The sequence below is a fragment of the Bufo bufo genome, chromosome 10, assembly GCF_905171765.1.
Source record: "Bufo bufo chromosome 10, aBufBuf1.1, whole genome shotgun sequence".
Classification (NCBI taxonomy): domain Eukaryota; kingdom Metazoa; phylum Chordata; class Amphibia; order Anura; family Bufonidae; genus Bufo; species Bufo bufo.
In genome coordinates, this window is record NC_053398.1 from 21,289,715 (window position 1) to 21,310,616 (window position 20,902).

The 20,902-nt window shown below is 46.7% G+C and overlaps 1 protein-coding gene across 2 annotated transcripts in view; it reads right to left on the bottom strand.

Moving 5' to 3' along the window:
• Positions 1–10,250, bottom strand: part of LRP4 (LDL receptor related protein 4) — a 71,816-nt gene extending 61,566 nt beyond the window's left edge. The window contains exon 1 of one of the 2 annotated variants that reach the window (XM_040409178.1): positions 9,839–10,249. In XM_040409178.1, coding sequence (XP_040265112.1) covers positions 9,839–9,890 — 52 coding nt within the window. In that variant the 5' untranslated portion in view covers positions 9,891–10,249. Of the gene's footprint in view, positions 1–9,838 lie in introns of both variants that reach the window. The other variant, XM_040409179.1, reaches the window with a different exon arrangement.
• Between the last annotated feature and the right edge of the window lie 10,652 nt (positions 10,251–20,902).

Genomic DNA, 20,902 nt, shown 5'->3' on the forward strand with positions numbered 1-20,902 from the left:
CAGAGGCACCAGGGCTGTAATATCCCGGCGCCACATACAGTTAAGGCCTCATGCACACGACAGTATTTTTTCACGGTCCGCAAAACGGGGTTCCTTTGTTCAGTGATCCGTTTCCGTTTCCATGTGTCTTCCTTGATTTTTGGAGGATCACCAGACATGAAAAGTGAAAAATAAAAATCTAAGTCAAGTTTGCCTTGCAAATAATGGGAAAAAAAACGGACATGGACGACAATCTTGTGTGCCTCCGTGTTTTTTCACGGACCCATTGACTTGAATGGGTCCGCGAACCGTTGTCCGTGAAAAAAATAGGACAGGTCATATTTTTGACGGACTGGAAACACTGATCACGGACGCGGATGACAAACGGTGCATTTTCCGAGTTTTCAACGGACCCATTGAAAGTCAATGGGTCCGCAGAAAATCACGGAAAACGGAACAACGGACACAGAACACAACAACGGTCGTGTGCATGAGGCCTAATGCTCATGGAGCGCTGTTTTCCGGGGAAAAAATAAATAAATAAAATAGAAGCCCTCCATGAGCTGCGCAGGAGATTAGCCAGTCCATACAGCGCTAACCAGAAGTCCATGAGCCCCGATGCAAAATATATAACAGGGCTCCCAACCTATCGTGTGTCTTATATGTCAGAGGGGCCTTTTGGGTGACCGTACCCCCTTGAACACTTAGGTAACTAATGAACTACATGGCCATTCGGGTATTTGTTAAGAACATTCAAATTAGTCCATATTCGCATATGGCGTAAAAAAATAAATAAAATTAAAAATGGAAACGTGCCTCGTCATCGAGTGAGGAGCGTTCAGTGCAAGTATCCAGCTAATTACATTCCTGTTTGACTAAAGATGCCGCCATAATTACTATAGAAGCAAAAAGCTGTACGATTAATTACCGTCGCCGTTTCTTCAAGCCTGGCAGCACAAAAGGCAATAACAATAGTTATAGAAAATGTAACGCTACATCAGAGGGACCCATCGCCCATAGCCTGTCAGTGGGATCTCATTACCGATTCATATGGTTTCCATCTTGTAACGTGAAGTTCATTTTCGATAATTGCCTGCTCGTCAGTGGGGTTGAGAGCTGCAGTAACATGCAGCAATCATCTCCTTTGCTTCATCAATCGCTCATCCCCATGTAGATTAATTGGAGATCAATTTATTAAAGCGGTTAGCCCATATCGCTAGGATATGTGCCCAATGCCTGATGGGTACAGGGACCCTTACCTATCTTTAGAACGGATCCCACAAAGTAAAAGGAGGGTGCACCGCGTGCTGCCCGTATTCATCTGTATGAGAGTACTGAAAAGAGCCGCGCTCCGCTATTTTCAGAAGTCACACTGAAATGAATGGGAAGTGCACCGCGCAAGCGCGGCCATCGCTCCGTTCACTTCTATGGGGCCCGACAAAAATGGCAGAGCCAGTACTCAGCTATTTTCGGCAGGGGACTCTCACCTATCAGACATTGGGGGCATATTGCTAGGATAAGCCGCCAATGCACAAGATGGGCCAACCCCTTTAAGAGACTTGTGACCATTTTAGTCTAAAAAAATAGTTGCAAGTCCCTTTTTTAACTGGCTATGTTAATCGCATGGCTGGTTTCATGCTGTGTTCAGCAGTTGGACGGGGGTAGAAATAGCGCGTGTCGGGGTCAGAACTCCAGCCCCAGCAAATTTACTAAGGCGTTTTGGCTTTCCGTTTGTGAGATCCGTTCAGGGCGCGGTCCAAAACGGATCAGTTTTGCCCTAATGCATTCTGAATGGAAAAGGATCCGCTCAGAATGCATCAGTTTGCCTCCGACCAGTCTCCATTCCGCTCTGGAGGCGGACACCAAAACGCTGCTTGCAGCGTTTTGCTGCCCGCTTGACGAAACTGAGCCATACGTCCTGGCACACAATGTAAGTCAATGGGGACGGATCCGTTTTCTCTGACACAATAGAAAACGGATTCGTCTCCCATTGACTTTCAATGGAGTTTATGACGGATCCGTCTTGGCTATGTTACAGATAATACAAACAGTTCATGACGGATGCATGCGGTTGTATTATTGTAACTAATCCGTTTTTTGCAGATCCATGATGGATCCGCCCAAAACGCGAGTGTGAAAGTAGCCTAACCTTTATGCCTGGAAACTGGTGTAAATGTTGGTGAAAAACTTTATTTTTTTTGCCAGGCGCAAGGACTGCCATAGATACGCCTATGTATGACAAGGCGCACACTTTGTCATAAATTAGAGAATTCTTACAGCAACGCAAAGAGGGAAACTAAGACCGGCCCAAAAAGCCAGTCTTCGTAAGTGTGCTCCATTGACTCTGGGCAGCAGATCCCGGTTTGTACAGGACGATCTTTAGCCCAGAAACAAGGATTTTGGTGTCCGCATCAAGGATGCTTTCACCCGGCGAGTTGTGTGATCGGTGGCACACGGAGGCTAGTCTCACACCTGTGCTAAAGCTATCCGGCAGGCTGTTCTGCTTCTAATTCTATATCAACACGGGCATGGAGGAAATCTTGTGCCATGAAAAATGCGGCAGCGTCATTGGCTGCTATGGGCTTCATTTGCCAAATGGTCCCTACAAAAAAAAGATAGGTACTATTCCACATCGACAATGGTGGCGTAGACCTTTAGCCTATATAGAAAATGCTTCTACCCAGTGTCCTTTGCAACAAGTCTATCCCCTTTAAAAGCATTCTCTAGCAGACGTCAATCAAAGTAACTAAACCATCTGAGCTCAACCCCCCCCCCCCCCCCCCCTATTGTGGAATCGTTAAAGGTCCTAGCTAGCTGAAACTGTGGCCCCTTGTCACTCAGACATACCACAGCCCCTTAACTCTTAGTGCCTCAGCGCGGTGGAGACACTTTCTCCCCTCAGGCACTAAATGGATTAAGAACGGATCCCACCCTCCAATAACACAGCCGCATACTCCGTTCCCAACCCCGAGGGCATCCAGATTTGAGGAATAACCAATTAGCCCACACGACAATGCGCCCGCTTTGCATGTGAATGGAATATACTGGTTTGGGGGTATTCCCAAAACACGGCCTTGCCAAGGTTCCCGCGGGACTGAAGTGAAAGCTCCTGAATTTAGTGGCCAAATCTGGGCAATTAAAGAGGGTTTGAGACACATCCAGACTAAAGCCGCTTCCAGACCTCGGCATTAATTATAAAAAAAATATAGGGTAATTATCCATCTGACGGAGATCAGGGACGTTTAATGCGCCTACCTATACAGCCATCAAATTAACTATCCCGCTTTACACTTGTAATCTGCCTTCAGAATAGACGAGAAGACGTCAGCAGCTATGTGACGTCTACCACAACCTCAGACTACACGCAGATATATACCGGATATAGCCCTAATGCAAGGATGCTCAACCTGCGGCCCTCCAGCAGTTGCAAAACTACAACTCCCACCATGCCCTAATAGCTGTGGGCTGTCCAGGCATGCTGGGAGTTATAGTTTTGCAACAGCTGTAGGGCCACAGGTTGGGCATCCCTGTCCTAATGGGTTCAAGCATTTGGCAAGATCATGATTTTGCTGCTACAGACCATTATCCAGGCCCCAAATGAGCAGTGTCGATGTCATAATTCCACTCAATAGTAAGATAAGGGGCTGCCAGGCACTTTAGTTGCCGCTTATGGGTTTCGAAAACAAGTTTATCACCCTGGGGTCCAGGCCGTAAGGGCATGTCTACGCTTGTCACGTCCAGGATTGTTGCAGCGTGGTGGTGATCCCATACAAATGAAAGAGGATCGCAGCGCAAGTCACCTGTGTACCGTGACTACGACCCTTGAATCCCAGAGTGGGGATTTTTGGCGATTCAAGGGTCGTAGTCGCGGCACGCATACGGCTCGCTCTGCGAACGGCCAGACGGAAAAGGGGACTTGTGACACTTTTTACTTCCAAAATTGTCGCAAGTCCATTGAAAAGGGTGAAATCCGCACAAAGATATGACAGGCTACAGATTTCCAAAGCAGGTTAATTTCTGCACGGAAAAAGCAAAGCGTACATGAGATTGGCCCGATCCGATACACTTTGCTAGTAGTTTATTACGTTGCATCTTTTCCACACAAGAGATGGCTTGTAATCTGCAATGTGTGCTGGTAGCCTAGGTATACGACAACAGCACACGGTTGCGTTGCGATTACGACAAGGCTGCACTGCGGTCTATTTAAACTAATGAGACCGCACGGCTCAGTGGGTCTGTATTGTTAATGGCCGTGCAAAACCTTCAATACAGTGTCGCCATTAACAATGCAGACTCAATGGACAGTGCGGTTTAATAACCGCCCACTGCAGGCCGCACCAGAACCCGACTGCAGCGCTGCCGCGGCACTACCACACGGTGTGGTCGTATCCTAAGGCTGATGGACTTCTATCGGGCTCTCATTACGCTTATGAATATCTTGGAGCTTGTGTAGAGCAGCTATATGGCCACATGCACCGCACCAAGCACTTTATAGATTGCAAACGACTGCAGGTCTGGAAATCATTAGCCCTTAAGTCAGAGAAATCAGCTTTTTTATCGTTCTAGGTCTGGCTACAGAAATCCTGGGCAACCAGCTGCTATCCTGTAGATGCTACGAGAGGTCTAAGGCCTCTTTACTTAAATGGGTCCGCAAATCCGGAGATGCGAAACGGAACCCCACTGAAGCACTAGGGAGTGCTTCCGATCCGCAAAAAAAACTGAATTCGTTCTATCTTTTTGCGTAACGGATGGATCACGGACCCATTCAAGTTAAATGAGTCTGGATCCATCCCGGCCACCGCACGCACGTTGCCCGTGCATTGGGGACCGCAAAGTGCGGTCCCCAATGCACGGAACGGAACCAATACGTTTGTGTGAAAGAGGCCTTACCCTGTACAGCTTCCCCCCCCCCCCCCCCCCCAATTAGGAAACTAAGCATTTGCCTGAATAGCATCTCACAGAGCATCAGAGGAACAAGACAGTACCTTATGGGCCCACAGCCAGCTTTGGGCATAAAATCATAGAGCCACATGCAGTATCGGTCCATACTATAGCCGTCACAGTAGTCTAGCGTGGTCCTTATACCGACTGGCTGCCTCCTGGAAAAGAAGAGACTTCCGAAATACTGAGCCAGTACGGCTTTCCTTCATACGTCCTCAGGGGGACAGTTTTCAAAACAAAATAAGTCTCTTTTGTGACCTAAAAAGTTGCATGACACGTTTTTTGCGACATTTGGTGTTCCTCACCACTTTTTAAAGTGGTCAGTGTTTAAGAGCTAAACGTGAGATTAGACCTGGATTATGGAACATTTACTATGTGCGAATTTTCCAAAAGTCACAACTCCCTGCCACGCAATCCCAGCATCTGTCAGCAGTTTTGTACCTATGACACTGGCTGACCTGTTACATGTGCACTTGGCAGCTGAAGGCGTCTGTGTTGGTCCCATGTTCATATGTGCCCTCATTGCTGAGGAAAATTATGTTTTAGTATAACGGAGCGTTGCCGTTACACCTAGAGGCACCGCTCTCTCTGCAACTGCCGTGTCCTCTGCACTTTGACAGGTCAAAGCATAATGATCTTTACACTGCCTGGTCCTGTCAATTAAAGTGCAGAGGTCATAGCAGCAGCTGCAGAGAGAGCAGAGCCTATTGGTGTAATGGTAACGCCCCCCTTGCTCCTAGAGGCATATTTGCATATATTAAAACATAATTTTTCTCAGCAATGCGGACACATATGAACATGGGACCAGATGCCTTCAGCTGCGAAGCACACATGTAACAGGTCAGCCAGTGTCATAGGTACAAAACTGCTGACAGATGCCCTTTAAAGGGGTATTCTGGTTGTTACAAGTTATCCCCTATCCTAATGACAACTATTAGATCTGTGGGGATCCTACCACTGAGCAGTCGACCAATCACGAAAACAGGGACCCTGTACGTTCTAGGGCCACCTAAAATAATCAGAGCAGCAGGTTGAAAAAGCTCAATGCTGCTCCATTCATCTCTATGGGAGTTCCAGAGACAATGAGCACAGCGTTTGGCTATTTCCATAACTCCCATAGAGATTATGGAGCAGCAGTTTACAGGCTTGGCACTGTCAATCCAAGTGCAGAGGGCGTGGTAGTTGCAGAGAGAGCAGAGCCTCTAGGAGTAATGGTAACGCCCCCGTTGCTCCTAGAGAATCATTTGCATATATGAAAACATCCTTTTTCTCGGTAATGCGGCCACATATGAACACGGGACCAACAAAACAGACGCCTTCAGCTGCCAAGTGCACATGTAACAGGTCAGCCGGTTTCATAGGTACAAAACTGCTGACAGATGCCCTTTAACACATGTAGGTGTAAGCCACATTGCGTTCATGTCAAATACATTAACAACGTGTGGTATTTTATAAATTTGGAGCAGACACACAAAGCAAAGACAGACTTAAAACGGACACAAAAACCACCAAGAATGATAAATGTCCCCCTTAGTGCGTAACATATTGACATCTTCACGATATCACATCACGCGTTCCCTTTGTGTCCGATGAGATGTGGGAACTGTTGCTTCTCATAACGTTGCCCGTTACATGGGCTTTCAATAGCCGGTTTTGTTTCTAGCTAATGGATGGAAGCTCGGGAATTTCCAAGGTTGCCGAAGGGCAATGTATGCACTGTGAAGCAATTCAATTCAGAAATCTAGCCCCCTGTCCTACTGGCGGTCTCCTTATCATCTTTGTGCAGCTTTAGATACATACAGCAAATAAGGCACGGACGTGTCTTCTACCTCGCAAATTCCCCTTCCACAAAAATAATAACGAACATTTCAAAAAGTTGTTTGATCCACCAAAATCTATCTTCAGGTCAGAACAGGCTCCTGAGATACTTACACCAACAATCTCCAAGATCAAGGAACCTCAGCAAGTACAAGAAACTTTTTAGTTCTGCTGAAGACTCCGAGTTCTCCACATCCAAGAACAGCAGGGACAGTGGCACAAATGGCTGCTCGTTACCTCTTGCATCACTTATCTACAGGTGGAACAATGTAAAAATCCAACATGGTAGATCCTTCTTTCCCCCCAAAGCAGCAGCCGCCAAGGGACGACCTAGAAGGCACCATAGACATCCGAGTGGTGGAACGTGGCAAGATCCACCAGTGTGGCTCAGTGGTTGGCATCATTGTCATGCAGTGTTGGGATCCTGGGTTCAAATCCAACCAAAGGTAACATCTGCATGGAGTTCTTCTGTTCTCCTTATGTTAGCATGCGTTTCCCACACTCCAGGAACATGCTAATGGCTTAATTACTCCAGTGAACGTCTGTGAGATACAGATGATTTGGACAAGGGCTGATGACAAACCCCCTACAGTCACAATGATTTCTTGGGGACCTACATGGAACCAACTAAGGAAAGTTGACCACCAGGCAAAAAAAAAAAATATTAAAAAAAATCTTAGTAAGGAAAAAATATACTGATAATCAATGGCCCCGATTAGGGCTATGGAGGATGAGTGTTGGTAGCACCTTGCTAGGAGGTTTTTGGTAATTGGATGGTATAGGGGGGGGGGGGGGGGGGGGGGGGGTGACAGAGGTTGTTCTTCGGCCATTGACTGATTAAATAACGAATCCGTAGAAATGTGCAATAAGGCTGGGGCTACACAACGAATTGCACATAATGGTGGTCATTGATGTCATAATGTGACGTACTGAGATGCGACAATCTCAAATAAATTAAATTTAAAAAATCAAGACATGATGGATTGTGTGTCACAAGTAGCACGCAACTTTCTCTATTGACTTTAATGTAAGTTGCATGTGACACACAACTCACCTGGGAAACCAAACCACATTTCTAAAGCTACTTTCACACTGGCGTTTTTACTGGATCCGGCAGGGTTCAGCAAAAACGCTTCCGTTACTGATAATACAATTCATAACGGATGCAGATGGTTGTGTTATCTGCAACATAGCCAAGAAAGATCTGTCATGAACGCCATTAAAAAATCAGTGGGGATCCATTTTCTATTGTGCCAGAGAAAACCGTCCCCATTGACTTGCATTGTGGGTCATGACGGATCCGTTTTGCTCCACATCCCAGGATGGAAAGCAAACCGCAGCATGCTGCGGTTTGTTCTCTGTTATGAGAACGGAATACATTTTGGAGCGCTCCGTTCTGTTAGGTTTTGTCCCCATTGATAATGAATGGGGGGGAATTGAAGCTTTTTTCCCCCCCCCCCGGTATTGAGACCCCATGGCGGATTTCAATACCTGAAAAGAGAAACGCAAAAGTTAAATGTAAAAGTAGCCTAAAATAGTTGCGCAACAGCAAGTCGCTTATATTTTTGTCGCCCTGTAGCCCCAACCTAATGGTATTTGTCTAATTTAGCAAAAAAATAAATAAAAAGTAGCCTGTGTATATCCAAGATTTTGCCGCAATAAAATAATCGTTACCGTATCTCAATATAATATGCTATAAATTATTAAAATATTCCAATTCTAATAGCAGTTCTTCCTGAATGATACCAGGTCATTTCCCCAACCGATGGCACACACATCCATCAGTCAAAGCCAATTCTCCACGTGTCTATAGGTCCCAACAGGGTCAATGGACAAAACAATGCAGATTTACGGTAACTGGTCGCATAAAGCCGGCCGTGAGACGTTGAATTTAAGAGACGCCGGGCACAAAACTGTAGATATTACGGGGCGATCTGTACATGATGCGGCAGAATAGATCATTATTACAGTCAGTGCAAAGGACTCCTCACCAGCACAGTACGTAGGCGGATGAGAGCTACAAACACACTGCTACAGAATGGAGAGACAGCAAACCTGGGGGCGCATGGGAAGAAATAATATAGCATGCCCCTAGTGGAAGAACACTGGGAAAAAGCTGCAAGTGCACCCATAACTCAGGAGTATCGTCTTAGGACCTACCAAGGCCTCCTGCAAACGACCGAATTTTGCATATTGCACACAGACCCATTCATTTCATGCCGTCAGCACCTGTATATCCATTCTACAAATAAGGGCTCATGCACATGGCGGTCCCCAAACTTAGAACTGTCCTATCCTTATCTGTAAAACGGACAAGAATAAAAGGAACTGTTCTATTTTTTATTTTTTTTTTGCGGGGCCGTGAACGGACATAAGGACATCTTTCGTGGGTCCGCATCCGACCTGCAAAAAACATGGATCGGATGCAGAATCCAAAACATGGTGGCGTGCATGAGCCCTTATAGAACATGTCCGATTTCTGTCCGTTTTGTGGACAAGAATAGTCGTTTCTAGTCACAGCTATGAGGAAAAACACAGACTGCACATGGAAGGCGTCTGTGTTTTGCGAATTGCAAAAAGACACGGTCGTGTGCACGAAGCCCAATAAACAACAGTGCAGAGGGGATTAGCAAGCACAATGAGCACAGCGGTGCGACAACAAAATTCGCCTGCCTAATGGCTTGTGCGGAGGGAAGGGGGGACATGGTGACACCCACTTATTTTTTACATGCGAGGGCAGCCAGATCTAATAGCAAACACTAAAGCCAAGTCTAAAGGGTAACCCCATTTATCACAAACAACCCCCACAATTATTATTATCGCCTTTTCTGACTGCACGGCCACAGCAGACCATCAGGATGCGTCCTCCGCAGGTACCTGCATAGGCAATGGCGCAGGGATGCATAAGCAAGTGCTCACAGGTGGTGGCTCAACAGGTTCATTATAAAATCCTCTACCTGGAAGTAGGGAGAGCAGCAGAGATCCCCTTTAATCCTCACAAAGCCAGTGTAGGGTGAATGTTGATTATACAGTCTCCTGATAAATGGCAACATGTAAAGCACAACACACAAGAAGCAACAATGTATCAAGGCGCTCTCACCTGGCAGGTACACAAGCAGCAGTGCCAGGTAAGTCCACTCCAGCAGCCTCATTCCCAGTGACCCCAGAACTTGTCCTCTCAGAAGACCCAGGTGCAGGAGAGCCTTTCAGATCCAAGCATGCATACAAGTGATCCCTCAGTAGACGGTGATCCCACAGATCAGTGATCTTCCTGGATCTTGCAGCTCCTCATGCCTCCAGTCCAGGGCTGGTGCCCTTATGAGTGGCTGCACCTGGAAGCAGCGTCCTCTGCTGCAGTCCTGGATCCCCCCAATTTGGCCCAGGATCCCCCCCTTTACCCTGCAGTGTGGCTCTGCTGCAATGAATGGCAGTGCCCCCACTCTGCTGATTTACTGCTGCTGCCTGCCCTTCCTCACTGTCTCTCCCCTCTGTGCTTCACTTTATTCTGTGTCCTACCCTCACTGCCTCCCAAGCCTCTTGTGGAACAAACCAACTGAGACAACAGCAGGGGGGGTGGGGTTGGTGGATCACCTCCCATTTGTTTCCTAAATTAAGCTGGGAGTCACCACAGATGGACTGGTGGGTTTCTGGGGGAGTTGTGGGCGAGAGCTGACTGGTTGTAAAAAAATAATAAAGGCGGGGGTCCTACAGTGGAGGGGCAGTGTTATTATGGGGGCGGTGAGAGCCCCCTCACCTGAGCCTGGAGTCTCACAGTCTCCTGTTGGATCCTTTTACAAACTTGTAGAGAGGAGGTGAATGGGACACAATGGCTTGTGATAATGAAAAACATAAGAGCCAGGCAGTGCATGTGTCCGCAAACTACAACTCCCAGCATGTCCTGACAGCGAGTCTCACAAACACTAGAGAGACAAGTTGTAGCCTTGGGTCACACCGCCGCTGTAAATTACCACGTGGATTTAGTTTTGTGCTTTGACGCATTTTTGATGCGTATTTTCCACCTCTCGTTGACTTCACTAGATGTTAGGGAGCTACAAGTCACTTTTTTTTTTTCTTGTTTACCGGACGTGTATTTTAAATCCTTTGCGTAAAATTCCATTCCATGTGAACGTGCCCCAAGGCAGGGATCAGCAACCTCCGCCACTCCAGCTGATCGGAAACTACAACCCCCAGAATCCTCCTTTTAACTTCCATGGGATTTACCGTAACAGCCGAGTAGGTGTGCATGCTTGGCGTTGTAGTCCCACAGCAGCTGGAGTGCTGAAGGTTGCTGATCATTCTTCTAAGGCCTCATGCACGCGGCCGTTCCGTGCATTGGGGAGCGCAATTGTGGTCCAAAATGCACGGGCAACATCCGTGCAATGTGCCGGACCCGTTCAACTTGAATGGGTCCGTGGTCTGTCCGCACCGTAAAAAAAATATGACATGTCATATTTATTTGCGGTGCGGAACAACGGAAAGAAACACCACGGAAGCACTCCGTGGTGCTAACGGTGTTCCGTGACTCGGTTCCATATCTCCGGAATTGCAGACCCATTCAAGTGAATGGGTCCGCATCTGTGATGCGTGGTGCACAGGGCCGGCGGCCGTGGATTGCCGGCCCGCCGTTTGCGGGCCGCAATACGGCCACGGCCGTGTGCATGAGGCCTAAGGCCTTTTGCACACGAACGTTTTTTTTTTCCGTTTATGTTCTGTTTTTTTGCGTTCTGTATACGGACGGTATACGGGACCAATCAATTAAAAAAAAAAAATGGAATGTACTCCGTATGCCTTCCGTTTCCGTATTTACGTTCCGTTCAAAGATAGAACAGATCAGGGGCCAGCTGTTCCGTTCCGCGAAAAAACGGAATGCACACGGCACGACCGCAAAATACTGAAAAAGCCATACGATCGTGTGAAAGAGGCCTAAGGCCTCTTGCACATGACCGCATGTATTTTGCGGTCCGCAAAAAATACGGATGATGTCCGTGTGCATTCCATATGAACAGTACTATCCTTGTCCGTAATGGGGCATGTTCTATTTTTTTGAGGAATGGACATACGGAAATGGAATGTACACGGTGTAACTTCAGTTTTTTTTGCGGACCCATTGAAATGAATGGTTCCGTATATGGTCGACAAAAAAGACTGAACGGAAAGAAAATACGTTCGTGTGCATGAGGCAAGGCCCCTTTAAGACGAGCGAGTTTTCCTTGCAGGTGCAATGCGAGACGTGAGCACATAGCACCCGCACTGAATCCTGACCCTTTCATTTCTATAGGTCTGTGGACATGAGCGTTTTTTCTCACGCATCAGTTCTGCGTTGCGTGAAAAACGCAGCATGTTCTATATTCAGCGTTTTTCACACAGCCCTGGCCCCATAGAAGGGAATGGGGTGTCAGTGAAAGTGCGGATGCAACGCGTTTTTTCACTGATGGTTACTAAGAGATGTTGTTTGTAAACCTTCAGTTTTTTATCACGCGCATGAAAAACGCATCAAAACGCACCATTGCACTCGCGCGGAAAAAACTGCCCTCTGTCCTCATTAACTATAATGGGGTCTGGCAGAGATCCAGCCACAACTCGGCAGCGTGCTGGAAGACTGTCTTACATATGTGAAAGTAGCCTAGGCTGGTCATATGCAAAGAGGTATCTCCCAAGAAGAGCGCCTCCTCAGATGTTGACTCATAGGGAGCCACTTCCAAGAAGTGGAGCTAGCAAGATGGCTCTCTTCCTTGGGAGATACCTCTTTGCATACTCTCATATCCTAAGACATGTCTATGGGGTCAAATAACGGTTCCGTTTGTTTCCATTATACATGACGGAAATAATAGTCCTGTCGGGTACCGCGCAGCTGTAGGGCCACCGCGGGCCGTAGTAAAACTAATGAGACCACACTAATGAGACCGCACGGCCCCTTCAATACTGCACGGCCATTAACAATGCAGACTGAGGCTAGTTTCACACTAGCGGCAGGGGACTCTTGCGGGTGAACAGCCTGTCGGATCCGTCCTGCCGCTAGTTCACGTGTGCCCCCGGACTGCCGCTCCGTCCCCATTGACTATAATGGGGGCGGAGTTCTGGCGGCAGCGCACGGCGAGAGGCAGCCGGACTAAAAGTACTGCACTTTTAGTCCGGCTGCCTCTCGCCGTGCGCTGTCGCCAGAACTCTGCCCCCATTATAGTCAACGGGGACGGAGCGGCAGTCCGGGGGCACACGTGAACTAGCGGCAGAACTAGCTGTTCACCCGCCGGAGTCCCCTGCCGCTAGTGTGAAAGTACCCTAACTAGTGCGGTCCTGCTGCGGCCCTACAGCCATGCTGTGCTTGACTACATCCATGTGGTCATACCCTCAAAATGCCTTCACATGCTTTTTTTTTTTTGCAGAACATTTTTTGGCTACTGAAAATCACTTCCATTCATCTGAATGGGCTTGTTGGGAAGCACATGGATTTCTACAAGCACAATTCAGGTGAATGGAACTGATTGTCAGCCGCCGAGAATTTCCTGTAAAAAAAAAAATAAAATTATCTGCCATCTGCCCTGATAATACTAATCCCCTCATATGGGACGGAGGAACATTTTCTGTTCCCTCAGGTTCCATTTATTTTGCCATTAGGCCCTATTTTCCTAGTAAGGAATTCTTTGGATGGAAATCAGTTATATTTTTTTATCACTTAATCCTTTCATAATCTCCAGGGGAATAAAATCTGATAACATATTGACAGACATCTGATAAAATCTCACTTTGAAGTAAGTTTTTTATATGACATGTCTAAGTTAAAAATTAAATGCAATATAAAAAGAGTGAATGTATTACAATGTGGATTACACATAAGGCGTGTCATATAACGGTGAGTAGGGCAGGATGCTAAACTAGGTCAGTTCTCATGGCTATACCTTCTACTTAGCTACTAGGAGCCACATCTGGTACCAGGGGCAGACTGGAAACTTAAAGTGGCCCCGGAAAAAACGTTAAAGTGGCCCCATGTTGTAGGCTGGTCCAAAATGACAGGGGGGTGACAACGCAAATAGGCAGGGACAACAGAAGTAGGCGGGGCCAGCAGTACCGTAGTGCAGCACAAAGTACCGCCCCAGCAGAACCAAATACCACAGTGCAGCACAAAGTACTGCCCCAGCAGAACCAAATACCACAGTGCAGCACAAAATACAACCCCAGCAGAACCAAATACCACAGCGCAGCACAATATACTGTCCCAGCAGAACCAAATACCACAGCGCAGCACAATATACTGTCCCAGCAGAACCAGATACCACAGTGCAGCACAATATACTGCCCCAGCAGAACCAGATACCACAGTGCAGCACAAAATACAACCCCAGCAGAACCAAATACCACAGCGCAGCACAATATACTGTCCCAGCAGAACCAGATACCACAGTGCAGCACAATATACTGCCCCAGCAGAACCAAATACCACAGTGCAGCACAAAATACTGCCCCAGCAGAACCAAATACCACAGTACAGCACAAAATACAACCCCAGCAGAACCAAATACCACAGTGCAGCACAAAATACTGCCCCAGCAGAACCAAATACCACAGTGCAGCACAAAGTACCGCCCCAGCAGAACCAAATACCACAGTGCAGCACAAAGTACTGCCCCAGCAGGACCAAATAACACAGTGCAGCACAAAGTACTGCCCCAGCAGAACCAAATAACACAGTGCAGCACAAAGTACTGCCCCAGCAGAACCAAATACCACAGTGCAGCACAAAGTACTGCCCCAGCAGAACCAAATAACACAGTGCAGCACAATATACTGCCCCAGCAGAATCAAATAACACAGTGCAGCACAAAGTACTGCCCCAGCAGAACCAAATAACACAGTGCAGCACAAAGTACCGCCCCAGCAGAACCAAATAACACAGTGCAGCACAAAATACAACCCCAGCAGAATCAAATAACACAGTGCAGCACAATATACTGCCCCAGCAGAATCAAATAACACAGTGCAGCACAAAATACTGTCCCAGCAGAACCAGATACCACAGTGCAGCACAAAGTACTGCCCCAGCAGAACCAAATAACACAGTGCAGCACAAAATACTGCTGTCTTCACCACAGTATTTAACTGTATCACTTTCCTGAGGATGGTGATGCTGTTGAGTTTAGGAGGGTACTGGCGGCCATTGGCAAGGTGCATAAGTACCTGATGAGTCTAGCATTAATTAATGCTTAGCGCATCAGATCGTTATGTATCCAGCCTGCGGCCGTGAGGAGGGCTCGTGTGGCCCTCCAGGAAATTTCCCTGTAGGGTCTATGGCCAATCTGCCCTGTCTTGTACCAGGATGTATATGGGATGCCACATATTTGGTACCACATACTTGTGGAAGGCTTCATGAAGATAGCATATTAAAAAATCTAAATATTAAAATTCCAAAATTCTGGTTTTAAAGGTGTTTCCCGCTTCTAGAAACTGATGATGATGTATCCTCAGAATTGGTAATTCATATGAGATCTGTGGCGGGTCCGACACCTGACAACCCCACTGATCGGCTGTTCTCAGAAGCTTCCGAAAATACAGTAAACAGAGCCGAAATGGTAGCTGAGCTACAGGAACCCGAAAAGGCCACTACACAGTGAATACAGCTGTCTGCTTCCGGCTTCGTCTACTGTGTTATTTCCATTGCGGGCGGCTTCTGAGAACAGCTGATTGATCAATTTGCCTGGTGTCGGACCCCTACTGATTGATGTTAAAGGGGTTCTCTCACTTCAGAAAATGGCATTTATCAAGTAGAAAAAGTTAACACAAGGCACTTACTAATGTACTGTGATTCTCCATATTGTCTCCTTCAGGATTCATTTTTCCATCACATTATGCCCTGCTCGATTCCAGAGGTTACCACCACCCTGCAATCCAGCAGCAGTGGTCGTGCTTTTACACTGTAGGAAGAAAGTGGCAGCCTCTCTGGTGGCCGGGACCGGGGGAGTGTGCATAGGACGGTGCTTTTCCCTATTGTGTGCAAGCACGACCACCGCTGCTGGATTGCAGGGTGGTCAAAACCCCCGGAAACGAGCCGTGTATAATGTGATGGAAAAATTAATTAAGCCAGCAAAGAAGGCAATATGGACAATCACAATACATTAGTAAGTGCCTTGTATTAACTTTCTCTACATAATAAATGTCATTTACTGAAGTGAGACAACCCCTTTAATGACCTATTTTGAGGTTAGGCCTTCAATTTTTAAAGCCTGGGCAACTACTTTAAGAGGCCCATACACCTTTAATAGCTGTTGGAGGTTTTCTTCCTGACTCCCCATACACATTCCACTGCCTGTCCCCTCTGACGGCTTGTCTTTCTGGAGAACAAAGTGACCGGGTGGCGACCTGCCTCAGCCAGTGATTGGTCATTTCCTGTGTGTCAAGCCAGGGAGCAGGAAGTGGAGAGCAACAGAGACTTGGACAGCAGCGGCAGAGGATTGCAGAGGCTAAGTATGGATGGAGCCAAATGCAGTAGTTTCATCCACTGTGCAGCGGCCTTGCCATGGTACTACATCCCAGCTCCCATTTAAAGAGGTTTTCCCATCTGAGACAATGGGGGGATATCGCTAGGATATGCCCCCATTGTCTGATAGGTGCAGGTCCCACCTCTGGGACCCACACTTACACCGAGAACGGTGCTGGGAAGGTGGTGGCTGGAGGATCCCGGGTTTTAATGAGAACAGAGACCAGAAAGTTGTGGAGGGCTCACTGCACATGCACAGCCGCCCTCCAATCATTTCTATAGGGAAGCACAAAATAGCTGAGCGCTGGCTAGGCTATTTCCGTCGGCCCCATAGAAATGAACGTGAGCGGTGGGCGCGCAAGCGCAGTGCGCTCCCATTCGGTACTATAGGGAGAGTGCTTGGTGGTGGCTGGACCTGGTGAAACCCGGGGTCCTCCGGCCACCACCTTCCCCTTGCCGTTCTCGGTATAGGTGTAGTCCCAGAGGTGGGACCCGCACCTATCAGACAATGGGGGCATATCCTAGCGATATACCCCAATTGTCTCAGATGGGAATACCCCTTCAAGCCAGGGACTTCCTGAAACGGATGATCGTGGTGGTGCCAATTGGTCAGACCCCTGATGACCTGAGGATAAGTTCTGGAAAAAAAAACTTTAAAGGGAACCTGTCATCAACGTTATGCGGACCTCACTGAGGGCAGCATAAATTAGTGACAGAAATGTTGATCTCAGCGGTGTGTCACTTATGAGCTTAAAGCAAGTCGTTGCCGAGAACCAGCATCATAATCAGGCCTTGAAAAGAGTCACATCTACCTGAGAAGAGTCCTGGTTATTATAATCTCCTGCTCTACTCGCCCATCTGCTGATGATTGTCAGTTCTCTCCTAGAGAGAAAGGGAGAAAACTAGGGATTAGACTGTCAGTCATCAGCAGGTGGGCAGGACTTCATGAATAACCAGGACTCTTCTCAGGTGGCCGGGACTCTTTTCCAGGCCCAGTCTGCAATGATTGTGATGTAGGTTCTCGGCAACCACTTACTTTTAACTTTTATATGATAGACCGCTGAAATCAGCTCACCTGTCTCTACTTTATACTACTGTTAGTAGGGGCAGCACAACGTTGATGACGGGTTCCCTTTAGATATACTGCTAACCCTGGGATCCCCAGTCCGGCACTGCTCCCACCTGTCCTGTAATGTACCTCTCTGTTTCCTTTCCGCTTCTGATCTCTACAAGATGTTTTATTGCACATGAATGTCATATGTCTACAGTATACAGACACCTCACCCGAACAGCTTGATGATGCCGACAAACGATGGGGTTGGTTTTACACAACCACAAGACAATTTGCAATAAGGAAGTGATACTTTATCTCAAGCCAATAAAATGAACATAACCAGAAGGAATTTCTATAACTCTGTCGGACAAAATACTAGTGTAAAAAATAGAGAAATCTAGTCTGGTCCCGTTTATGAGAAGAGGACAAGCTGCTACCAGACACCTCTGACAGCCACTTATCAGGCACGGTGAAATTTAACATGCCATGGATTTCCTTGACCCAAAATATGACATCTCAAGGTAATAATATGAAGACAAAATATATGTGAATAAATAGTGATAAGAGAAATCTAGTATGGTCCAGTTTTAGTTTTTTTTTTAATGGGGAGAAGAGGACAAGCCTCTAGTAGACACCTCTGACAGCTACTTATCAGACATGCTGAAATTTAAAGGGCAAGAAACTGGCTGTTGGCAGCTGAAGGCATCCCATGTTCATATGTGCCCACATTGCTGAGAAAAATGATGTCTTAGTATATGCAAATGAGCCTCTAGGAGCAACAGGGGCGTTGCCATTACACCTAGAGGCTCTGCTGTCTATGGATCTGCCCTCCTGCACTTTGATTGACAGGACCAAGCAGTGAAAACGTCATCACACCTGGCCCTGTCAATAAAAGTGGAGAGGACGCGGCAGCGGGGTGCACCTAGCCGCTAGGCGAAAACTGAAATGGCACCTCCCCCCCTTCCCAATGCCAATTTCTTAACTTAACCCCTTCCCTTCCCTTGGCTGCCCCCCTCTTGCCCCTACCTGGTGCTGCCTGAGGCGATTGCCTCACCTGGCCTCATTGGTGGTGCGCCCCTGCGCGGCATATGCAGAGAGAGCAGAGCCTCGAAGCCCCCGTTGCTCCTAGAGGCTCATTTGCATATATTAAAATATGAACATGGGACCAACACAGATGTCTTCAGCTGCCAACCGCACATGTAACAGGTCAGCCAGGGTCATAGGTACAAAACTGCTGACAGATGCCTTTTAAAATGCCATATACATCGAGGATATTACTGGCAAGAAATTGGCTTATTTATTGTCCTGGGATTTCCTGCTCATTCACAGTTTGGGTACGGAGCCGTTGCAGAGGAAACCGGGAATGGAGCACTAAATAAAATGTAAAACCTGACAATTATGCAGAGCGCTTAGAATAATTCCAGTGTATATTACACACACTGTTGTTTCAATTTTTTTTATTTCTTGGACTGGTCTTGATCTTAGTAAACAGTACACACAGTTCAGAAAGTGACTGGTGACCACTAGCAGACAGCTGTCTGTCCTGTCAACCCTCGATTCTGTCACTCATCTGCATACACCCCTTTAATGCCCACAGCTGCCCATGCCACCCTTTGATGCCCACATTCCAAGCCTACAGACGCAATTATTTTCCCTCTCGCTTTGCACTATAGTATATCAGATAAAATGCGGTGAAGACAATACCGTCATGTGAATAATTGGGCTTGTGAAAATGTAAAGTTAGCAAAAAAAAATAATTGGAGGAGAGAATGTGGAGGATGAGACTACAAAAAGGTTGTGATTGTAGTCTGTTACCATGGAAACACGTTGGTTGCTTAGAAGTTGTAGAATCAAATCAGTAGGTACAAGATTTTTTGCCAAGTTGCTTTATTTTTATCTGATCTGTAAGGAAACATAGTGGGCTGCCAAAAGGACGGGGAAGTAGGTCTCCTTAAAGGGGTTTTCCAGGTTCAGGGTCGATCTTGGGTATATGCTGCTCTTTATTTCTAGCCTATATATGAGTGGAGCATACGAGACGCTATGGTACTTTGTATAGTACCCGCCTCCAAAAGAGAGCGCTAGAGAACACCCATCGGTGCCGGTGACATCATCGGGCTCAGTGCTGGACCGGGCTCACCATAGTGATGAGAAGCCCGGTAAGTCAGTGACACAATGAAAAGAGATCCTTGCGCTGCGCGATTGTATCGTGACAAGGGGAGCATCAGAGCAAGGAAATGCTTCTCCCAAAATCAGCCCTGAACCTGGAAAACCCCTTTAAAAGGAATGAGTTATCAGAAAATGATTTATTGTTTAAATCATGTTTTGTTTTTTTTTAACATTTTTTCTTTTGAGAATTTTTGGTGAGTTTTTTATTTATTTATCTATGTCACTATAGTTAATAAAAATGTATATAATCCTGCAATTTTCACAAGGCCACTAGGTCTTATAAAAGGTCTTGAGGCTGCAACACTAACACATGACTGTAGGTTCAGACTACATACATTGTTTGTAGTCTGTTACCATGGAGACAGTTGGGTTGCATAGAAGTTTTAAACAAATCGATAGGGCAGTTGCAAAGTTGCTTTATTTTTATGTGCATTGTGAGGAAGCCCAGGGGCCACCATATGTCACTATATTTGGGCTCATGCACACGACCGTGGTTTTTGTCCACATCCGACCTGGATTTTTTGCTGGTCAGATTCATATCCACTTGAGTGGGGCCACAAAAGATGCGGACAGCACACCATGTCCTATTTTTGTCCATTTTGTGGACAAGGATGGGACAGTTCTACTGTAGCATAAAATGTAGAACGCACACGATCGGTATCTGTGTTTTGCAGATTCACAATTTGTGAACTGCAAGAACAGCAACGGCCATGTGCATAAGCCCTAAGGGATAACATACGTATAAGTGTAAATGCACACAATCAGGATTGCGTGCGGAAAATCCGCACCGTAGGTCATGTATATTGTATTCTATGAGATCCACGATGAGGCTTTTGACCTACGGTGCAGATTTTAAAATCCACAGCATGTCCATTTATTTTATTTTTCCTGACTGGATTTTCTCCTTTCACTTCAGTGGGGAGAGTAAAATCCGCATGGGGAAAATCTGCACCAATCCGGCACCAATTGATGCGGATTGACCACACGGATTTCCCTGCGAACACCTGCGGATTTCGGTGCGGATTGTCCGCACATAAATCCCGTACATTTTTGCATTTACCCTAAAACAATACAATACAAGTCAGCTTTCAAGAAGCAGGCTGAAGAAAGTGGAGTAACACATGACTGCAGAATCAGACTACATAGATGGCTTGTCTGTAGTCTGTAACCATGGAGAGACTTAGGCCTCTTTCACACAGTCTTTCCAGATTTGCGTTTTGCACGCGCGTGAGAAAAAACTGAATGTGGTACCCAGACCCGAACCCGGACTTCTTCACTGAAGTTCGGGTTTGGGTTAGGTGTTCTATTCATTTTATTATTTTCCCTTATAACATGGTTATAAAGGAAAATAATAGCATTCGTAATACAGAATGCTTACTAAAATGTGGCACGAGGGGTTAAAAAATAAAAAAAATTAACTCACCTCATCCTCTTGTTCGTGCAGCCGACATCGTCTTCTTTCTTCATCTTTCAGG